This window comes from Triplophysa dalaica, chromosome 13 (genome assembly GCF_015846415.1).
Source record: "Triplophysa dalaica isolate WHDGS20190420 chromosome 13, ASM1584641v1, whole genome shotgun sequence".
In the NCBI taxonomy this organism is placed as follows: Eukaryota; Metazoa; Chordata; class Actinopteri; order Cypriniformes; family Nemacheilidae; genus Triplophysa; species Triplophysa dalaica.
The window spans coordinates 6,106,008-6,116,242 of record NC_079554.1 but is presented as its reverse complement, the minus strand read 5'-3'; the positions used below and the strand labels follow the sequence as shown (position 1 = coordinate 6,116,242).

The window sequence follows — 10,235 nt, the reverse complement described above, 5'->3', positions numbered from 1 at the left end:
TTGCTATTCAGTACACTTTAACTGACGTCATGTTCCACTGGAGATAGGACTTTCTTCTCACACTCCTCAAAAAGTAGTCCTGTTGCAAGCTGATATACTGTATTTGTAGCAATAATAATGTTCTTGCATGGCAGCAGTGAGGTGGTATCTTTCAGCTACAATTATCTGAAGTTTTGGACTGACCGTTGATTGTGAACACTCTTGCCGGATATAAAGCTACCCCTTCCAGTGCCACGGACTGTAAACATGAGGCGTGCAATGTCTACATTTTCCACGTGTGATCAGCCCGTACCCTAAGAACAGAGCAACATTTACAAAAGTTTTAATTTTATATATATATATCAACAAAACATTAATGTAGAACATGATGCATGCTTTTAACTTGGTTAAAAAGGGTAACCCATTATATCTAGCTTTACCATAAAAGATTTACACAGTCATGTAAAAATAACTGAAATCCTGTATAAATGGCAACTGAAATACAGCATGATCTTTATCCAATTCATACCAATATAGAAACACTGTATTAGGCAAACACCACACAAAAGTGTGCTTTTTGTTATTTCAAAGAGGTTTAAAACCGTTCAAGCATAAGTTCATAAGGAAAATACTTAACTAAGAGGGAAACCAAACTTCTCCGCAGATTCTTGGAAGAATGCATTTACATTTACATTTTTAAGCATTTGCAGATGCTTTTATCCAAAGCGACTTACATTGCTTTATCCTATACATTTTACATAGGTATTTGGAATCCCCTGGGATCGAACCCACAACCTTGCATTGTTAACGCAATGCTCTTACCACTGAGCTACAGGAAAGCTAGGGATATGCCAGGGTATGTTGCGACAAGGTTGTTGGAAGCTGCACCAAGATACATAATCTGCAGTAGGCTACAATGCAGTTTTACTACTTGGATGAAACACAAATGTATATAATAATTGAAAGAATGTAAACTTCTTATGTCCCCTTGTCTAACAATATTCTACGGTTGAAGAGTCTAGTCGACGGAACACACAGAGTTTCAGGCCTGGAGACAAAGTTTGACACAGACACAAGTGCTTGTTCAATCAGAGTCCAATGTTTATTGTTTTTCGGACTAATATTTATATGTTTGAAAAGGAGGTGTCATATAAAACCACCAAAACAGTGGAAAATCACCAGACTTTCTGTTTAGTCTTTCCTCCTGAACAATCAGATATGATTACATATTCAATATTACAATAACAGAACAATCGTCCATAGGCATCATTAGGAACCTTGATATGGAGAACAACAGATACTTATATCAACATAAGACAGCATGACATGATAGAACTTTCAACGAGGTTAAACAACAAGAATGAAAGGCACATCTAATATGAATAGAAGCTAATATTAATAGGAATGCATACGAATGAATACATATGATACATGAACTTTGTATTAAACACAGATGCAATATTTGTAGAGGACAGGACGAAATCCAGATTCTCACAATGGCCACTTTCAGACCAACGGTCTTACAAGCAGTCCTGTGTCCCTTTAAAGAACAAATATATATATAGAGTAGTACAAAAGGTTAATCAAAAGGTTAATACAAAATCTTTAATAAAAGGATAGTTGCATTTGCGTATTTTTATGTGGTTTTCTGGTTTGCAAGCTGCTCTTTGAGGTAAAAGATCAATCGGACTGATTTGTAATAAAAACATAACAACACCAATCACCCTCAATAAAAACGAAAACATAAACATAATTATATCTACTCTTCATCATCTACCGTGCCAATCTCAATTACCGAATCGTCAAGCCCATTATCTCCTTCCATTACATTGTCACGTCCATCAACATTTCTTGGTTCTTCCATCACCGGTATTGGTTCTGGTTCTAACTCATGTGTTTGAACACAATCATTATCATCCTCGTCCGTATCGCTGTTATGATCAAATATGGATCCCCAAGTTTGATTCTGATCTTTCGGACGATAACCTTTAGATGTGCGTCTAACCAGCATAGCCTGGTTGACGTCAGTCGTTCTTTTTGCTAACATCATTCGATCGGTTCCTTTGGTTGTAAAGGAAGTAACAGATCTTTTAACACATCCCACCCCACACTGCAACATGCATGGCAAAAATAATAACAAGGCTAAGATGGTCATCACAACTGGAATTACTGTACCGGTTATCCAATATCCCCATCCCCCTGATAGGCTGTCCAACCATTGAAACCATGTTGCATCTACCGGTGTGGGTTCACGAACTGATTCTCTCATGTGCTTCACAACGTCGGTGACATTGTCTGCATAATCTGGAATTGAAAAACAACAAGATACTCCTAGCATTTTTCACACTCCTCCTTTCTCTGCTGTTAATATATCCAAAGCAAGTCTATGTTGCACGACGGCAACTCTCATTTTCTTTAATTCGTTAGAGATTAAGTTTAAAGCTTGTGCTGTGTCATTTTCCAAAGAAAGAACTTGCCATGCCAGACCATTAATTTTATTCAGAGCAACAGTAGTACCGGTTCCTGTAAACAAACCTGCTAGGGACCATCCCACGTTTTCCCAAGGAGTAGTCCATGGATCACTAATCTTATGGCCTGCATAATAATTTGGCAGTTTTACTTCCCTTTTATGTCTATTCAAAGATGTGGCCAGATTTGTCTTTTCCATTATGCTAGTTCCTGTGGACAAAATAGCAGCATAACAACAACCTTTCCATTCCCCTGCATCTAAATGGTAATATGCAGTTTCACCACAAACCCACACCATTCCTGGTGAACTGTCTAAGTGTGAAAATGGACATTCAAATCCCTCAGTAGTTTTATTGAGATATTGTATGGTGCAATTATGATGTCCGTTATTTGATTGAGACAAAGTAATTTCATTTCTTCAATTGGACATTCCTACTATATGTCTGACTGATTTGGAACACACACATAATTCTGCGGGATGAGCATTTACATAAAATGCAGGACCTTGAAAAGGTTCTCCAGTATACGAACAGTTATAGTCTCGCATTACGGATGTTGGTGGTCTTCCTTCTCCAATATTCAGAGTCATTTGTACTATTAGAGACATTTGTTTTGGCATCTCGTAGTTACCATCATCATTTAAAATCATGTCTGTTGTAAGCAGTTCATTTCTCTCTAATTTTACTTCTTAATTTAGGATTATACCAGTGATTATTATACTTATTAGGATTAGAATAATCGTTGTTCCACGCAGTCTACCTGGCTGCCTGAACGGGTGCCCTGGCCTGTTAGGTTCTATCATTTAAGAATTTAAGAATATCTGGGCCAAACACAATAAGGGCTTCTGTAAGTGTGCACGCAGTATAGGAATTGATATCTAAGAATTCCATGGGAAATTTGCTTAGGATAACATTTTTTCCCTTTTTCCTTTTAAGAATAGAATTTGGCCCTCAATGCACCTCAGGGGAAGCTACAGAGTCAGCACTGTTGGCTCAATGGGCCTCCTATCTTCTTGCTTTGGGTGGCCCCCACCTCACGAAAGGTAGTTCTTTCCTCAGCTTAGTCAGTGCTTTCTCCACCCTGAGGTGTAGTAAGGTGAATCCCCTGTTGAGATTCTATGTTAAATTGGAGCTTGCCTGCTCTCCTGAAGAACACAAGTTCAGTCTGGAAGCGTTTATCCACTGTGGCTGGTAGTCCGTCAGAACTCCTGTCCGTGTTACGGCAATCACAGTTGCTGGTCCGTGGTACTTTGGTTCTCCAACCTTTGTTGGCTTCAGATTCCTCACAAAGACCTTTTGTCCTGGAACAAAGTTATGAGTAGGCTGCTCTGAGGGAAGAGCAAGGCACAAAGAAACATCAGCACATATAGAATTTAACTTTTCGACTAGGGAAGTCACATAGTCCTCCTGGATCACCTTCAGATCACCTAAAGAAGAAATACCAGACCGGCCTTTGACCCACGGGGTCGGGAAAGGTCTACCCATTAGTTTTTAGAACGGTTACAATTTTGTCGTGGAAGATGGGGTCATTCTTATTTCTGCCAAGACTGCGGGCAATAAATCAAGCCCCTTTCTTCCTGTATCGAGTACAGCTTTTGTTATTCGTGTTTTCAGTGTTCGATTACATCTCTCCACGACTGCTGCACTTTGCGGATGATATGGAATATTAAAATGCCAATCAATAGACAATGTTTTTGCTAAGAGCTGTGTTACCTTTGACGTGAAACTCGTCCCGTTATCCGATTCCAATCTGGCCGGTACGCCCCACCTGGGCACAATCTCCTTCGTTAAGATTTTTACCACTGTTTTAGCATCTTCCTTTGCGCATGGAAATGCTTCAGGCCACTTTGAGAATCGATCAACAATTACCAAAAGATATTTTAAGTTACCTATTGGCACATGTGCGTAAAATCAATTTGTAAATGTTGAAAAGGAGCTTCCGGATGTGTCAATGCATCGTGCTTAGCTGATTTGTGCGGATTTACCTGAGCACTTGTTAAGCATGCATCCAAAACAAGCTTTGCTGTTCTATGAACATCGGCTATACAGTACAATTGATTAATTGCTTGAACTACTTTTGCAGAACTGGTGTGAGATAACCCATGGTAATGTCTTATTAGGATTATTAACCCTAATGTCGGTAGTGCTATTCTACCCTGTCCATCTCTTATAATCCCTTCCTTATCAGGAGTGCAAACATTTTTTCTCCAATGCTCTAAGTCTCCCTGTGTTGTTTGACTTTGCAGCAATTTGATATCAATGCCAGATACATTCGTTATGTGCACCGTCATTGCTACCTTTGATTCATTTTTGGGATGAAATGGTGATTTAATCTGAGCTTGGGCTGCTGCCTTTGCGGCTTCATCAGCCCTTCTGTTGCCTATAGTCTGTTCATCCTCCCCCGAAGCGTGACCCTTGACCTTTACTATGGCCACTTCGAGCGGAAGCTGAACTGCTTCAGTTACCTGTCCTATCAGATTTGCATGTGCAATTGGCTTTCCATCAGCAGTTTTAAAACTTCTTGGTTCCCACATTCTGGCATAATGGTGAAGAACACTCCAGGCATACCGAGAATCGGTGTGAATTGTTACTCTCTTTCCTGTCATCAGCTCACAGGCCCGTATTAATGCTATCAACTCTGCAGCTGAATTGAAATCTAGAGCAAAAGCTTCTTTTACCTCTCCTGACTCGGAAACCACAGCATAGCCACAGAGGTAGACCCCGTCAGATGGCTTTGAACAAGAACCATCAACATAAATGTGTTCTCCCCCCTCTAGGGGCGATTCCAACAGATCGAACCTAGAAGAGTAAGAGGTGGTCAGTTCAAATATGCAATCATGTTCAACATTAAAATCTGCCATGTCTACCATACCCAAAATACCCAGCAAAGCAGGATTAATGTTTGCTGTAGTTTGAATGCTAAGATTTTTTGTTGCCAGCAGAGTAGCCTCGTAACCTGAGCGTCGTTGCGCTGTCATGTGTTGTGTTTGCATGTTGTGTAAAATTACACCTACCTGATGGGATGCTTTTAATATTAAAGGGTGTGACAGCACAGTTTTCTCAGCCATCTGTACAATCAGAGCAGCTGCAACCACAGCACGAAGACATGCTGGCATACCTGTGACTATGTTATCTAACTTTTTAGACAGATATGCAACTGGCCTATATGTTGAGCCATGAAGTTGCAATAGGACCCCTAAGGCGCCCCCCCCCCCGCTGTCTCCCTAACATGCAAGTGAAAAGGCTTGGTGTAGTCCGGCAGGCCCAATGCTGGTGCGGTTGTGATGGCTGCTTTCAAGGCATTGAAATGTTCATCTGCTTCCGCAGTCCACTCCAGTGCTGTGTTTGGCGGAGCTTTGTGATCTATCAGACCCCTCAGGTGCCTATCGTGAATCGCACAGTCAGGTATCCACTGTCTACAATAGTTAATTAGTCCCAGAAAGCTTTGTAGCTCCTGTACTGTTCATGGGGACTCAACCTTTCTGATCAGCTGGACCCTATCTGTGGATATTGCTCTGAGACCCTGCATCAGCACATGTCCCAAATAGGTTACCTTGGATTGAACCCATTGCAGTTTCTCTTTCGAGGCTTTAAAACCTGTTTCGGCAAGTACATTGCAAACAATTATAGATGCTTTTTCACAGTCCTCCTCCGTCTCCCCCGACACGAGTATGTCATCTGCAAACTGAAGCACACACACTGTTGAAGGCAAATCAGTCATTTTGGCCAAAGTTCTGTGCACTGCTGCAGAAAAGACAGCGGGTGAGTCTACATAGCCCTGAGCAAGGCGTTTCCATGAATATTGCTGCCCTCTAAATGTAAATGCTAACAAAGGCTGAGTATCTGGGTGTACAGGTACAGAGAAAAAGGCTGCACACAAATCAATTACTGTAAAATACTTGTGCGAATGTGGCACTGAATTCATAACAGTCAAAACATCAGGCACAATTGGTGCGAGTGGTATAATTAACTGATTAACTGCCCTTAAATCTTGAGTTAATCTCCAAGTTTTCCCATCCGCTTTCAAAACAGGATTAATTGGTGTGTTATATGGTGAGTGTGTTTGTTCGAGGACACCCTGCTTGACAAAGTTTTCAATCACATGTTGAATGCCTTGTTCCTTATCTTTAGACAAAGGGTATTGTTTAATGTAGACAGGTTTGTTTGTTTTAAGTTTAGCCCGATGAGGACCCATGTCAATGAAACCAGTTTCATCCCTGAACTGAGACCATAACAAAGGGTTAATCATGGTGTCCGCCCCTATAGATATGCTGCTACCGGAGGGAGTTACCCTTGAGCCGCTTATCAGTCCACTCGTAGGCAGAGGATCGACGGATGCCTGTAAACTAGACAGAAAGGAAAAACAACCATGTTATCAGTAAACTTAATGTCCATGCCTAATTTATGCATCATATCACGACCTAAAAGATTAAGTGGAGCACCTGTAATAATTGTGGATTTGTGGAAAAATGGTTTAAGACCATTGGCCTCCACATTACTCGAAAATGTTAGGGTTATCTCACATAAATTAGAACCGACATCTCTCTGTGAGTATCCCTATGCTTGATTTGAATGCCACTCAGTAGGATATGAAGCACCGGTGTTCTCATGTCTGCTCTGTGGTGTGTGTGTGCGAAACTTGTGCAACTCTCTGCACTCTCGTTTGTAATGGCCCCTCCTTCGCAATGAAAGCAAATGACCTCAGACTTCTTCCTTTGGCTAGGGTTTACAGCTGTTAGTTCAATGTTCCTTTTTCCTAGATAGCCTGTAAACATGGCATTCTCTAAAGTCATATCATGCAAGTTATTCTGATCAATTGCGCTTGTTTATGATTCATGTTATTTAACAGAGTATTGACAAATAGAGGCTTTATATCATTATTCATAGGCAATTTAGAATCTTCAACCCATGCTTTCTTAAAAAGTACAAAAAATTGAGCTGCTGAGTCTCTTGCTGCCTGTTTCAAAAGATAAGACCTGTTGACTCTCTAAAAATTTATCAAGAAACACTCTTATCTTTCTAAAAAAATATTTCAACATCTGTAAAAGTTTCCCAAACAACGCATGTGGGTTTGCCCCCGTATCGCTGTTTGTGATTTTATCATTTTCAATTGATATTGTGGGGAGGGCAAACTTTTCTCAACGGTCTATCATTTAGCGTGTTTCCAGCTCTTACCCAAACCATTGAATTTTGAGGGTTTGTAGTTACATTAGGTTTATCAATTAATTTTTCCGGTTTCATCTCTATTGGTTTTATCGACAGTGATGGTGCAGAGGGAGAAGTCTGTGTTTGGCAATGGGCAGTTTTGATTTGCATACGCAACAATTTCATGTCTTTCCATACTGCATAAGCTTTAAACATGTATTGATAATCCCATATTGGGTCTCATGCCCTTTGCCAATAACATACACTCATCAGAAAAGGACCCTTCCCTCGGATAGGGAATATAACATTTTCGGTTTTATTCCCTCCAACCATCCTGCAAGATTGCTAACATACTGGATCTGTATAAAATCCCTGATTATTGCCTCCACATTACAGGCGACTGGCGTTTCACCCGGCAGTGGCCTCGAAACAGAATTTTCCATCTTACACTTTCAAACCCGGCGGTGATAAGACAGTACAGTACAGACAAAACAAAGAAAAACCCTTGTGTTCAATCGACCAACAGTTTCAACAGTGCTGCATGTATTATATTGTGTTCAGAGGTGGATATTACATTCACCGTCCTTTTCTGACACCAATATTTCAATACATGCCGTAACAGTGATATCAATAATATTTTCAATTTTAACTGTAAGAATGTTATCTTTTATAATAACCATTAAACAGATTTTATTTATTTTTATTTATTTTTTTGTGAGTAACAAAGCCTTTACCTCAAAGCTAACACTTCGATCCCAAATTACAGTGTGATCAAGACTGCATATACCGTTCATATTTGTGCGTTAATAATTATTTTATTAATTACTGTCGCCAGCTTCGCTGTCACAACAATGGGAAGTCGAATCCCACTAACATGAATTGAAACCTATTCATATTCGTTAATAATTATTTTACTAATTACTGTCGCCAGCCTCACTGGTCAACAATGGGAGAATCAACTCCCACTAACATGAATTTAAACACACAAGAATCCTACAGGGTAAGCGTTAGATTTCTGTAAGTCATTAAGAACTGTATAGAAAAACACTTACCCCTTTTAATGTAGGTCTGTGACCGATCGTCAGTGCGCCCCAGAGGTCTCTTGTTCTCTTTCGTTCAATGAGAGAAGAGTCTCCCCTCAGACGAGCCCCCAGCTGAAAGAATGTAAACTTCTTATGTCCCCTTGTCTAACAATATTCTACGGTTGAAGAGTCTAGTCGACGGAACACACAGAGTTTCAGGCCTGGAGACAAAGTTTGACACAGACACAAGTGCTTGTTCAATCAGAGTCCAATGTTTATTGTTTTCGGACTAATATTTATATGTTTGAAAAGGAGGTGTCATATAAAACCACCAAAACAGTGGAAAATCACCAGACTTTCTGTTTAGTCTTTCCTCCTGAACAATCAGATATGATTACATATTCAATATTACAATAACAGAACAATCGTCCATAGGCATCATTAGGAACCTTGATATGGAGAACAACAGATACTTATATCAACATAAGACAGCATGACATGATAGAACTTTCAACGAGGTTAAACAACAAGAATGAAAGGCACATCTAATATGAATAGAAGCTAATATTAATAGGAATGAATACGAATGAATACATATGATACATGAACTTTGTATTAAACACAGATGCAATATTTGTAGAGGACAGGACGAAATCCAGATTCTCACAATAATCATGACAATTGTGTACTGTGTATTTATCACTGAAAACTGTGCTTTCCTTCCGTGAAAAGCCATCTATGCCACCAAAGATGACAATGTTGTAGCTGTAGGAATACACACATACAAAAAAAGATAGAGAAAATGTTAGTTGTTTGCTTTTTCACAGGTAAGCTTTTGAAAAGCATCTGAATGTAAACTTATACTTGTGAACAAGTAAAAAAAAAATACCAATTGCAAAATGAAATACAGCAATTTCTATAACCCTAGATCAGCGGTTCTCAATCCTGGTCCTCGCGACCCCCTGCTCTGCATATTTTGTATGCTTCTCCTACCGCTTCGGAGGTTTGTTTAATACGCCCATAAGAGCCCTGCCAAGTAAACATCACTAGATATTCTGCCATAAATCCCGTTCGAAATGTGGATAATGTTGCGCAAATCTCAAAATTACGGTTAAATTACCCTTCAATCTTCCGTAGTAAATTTTGTTCTTCGTGTTCTTAAATTAACGTCAGCCGATTTCATGTGTGCAGGGAGAAGAGAGCAATGAACACAGTTCAGGGAACACATCAATCGGAACATGGTTCATTCATTAAGCTCTCTTCTAATGAGCTAGAGATTTAAATCAGGTGTGTTAAACAAGAGAAATACACAAAATATGCAGAGCGGTGGGTCGCGAGGACCAGGATTGAGAACCGCTGCCCTAGATTATAACTGTCATTTTTAGAAGCAATCAAAAAGTAATTTAAGTATGTCAAAAAGTAAATGTGTGTCAACACGGTGCATGGAAGCTCTGACCCGTTCATATTGCACCCGCAGTCCTTGAGCTTGAAGAAGTCCTTTCACCATTCGATATCCAGAATGAGGCTGCCTGGATTTTATGTCCATCACACACTGGTCCAATTCTTCATCTGTCAGAGTGCTGTACAGTGCCCTAACTGTGAGATTAGACTCGACACCCCC

The 10,235-nt window shown here is 39.9% G+C and overlaps 1 protein-coding gene across 1 annotated transcript; it reads right to left on the bottom strand.

Moving 5' to 3' along the window:
* Window positions 1-1,116: 1,116 nt before the first annotated feature.
* LOC130434552 (uncharacterized) lies at window positions 1,117-3,894 on the bottom strand. The gene is made up of 2 exons (XM_056764772.1): window positions 2,515-3,894; window positions 1,117-2,283 (listed from the first exon to the last, which is right to left on the bottom strand). Exons 1-2 carry the CDS (start codon window positions 2,744-2,746, stop codon window positions 1,739-1,741), a joined length of 777 nt encoding a protein of 258 aa, XP_056620750.1. The 5' UTR covers window positions 2,747-3,894; the 3' UTR covers window positions 1,117-1,738.
* Window positions 3,895-10,235: the final 6,341 nt, after the last annotated feature.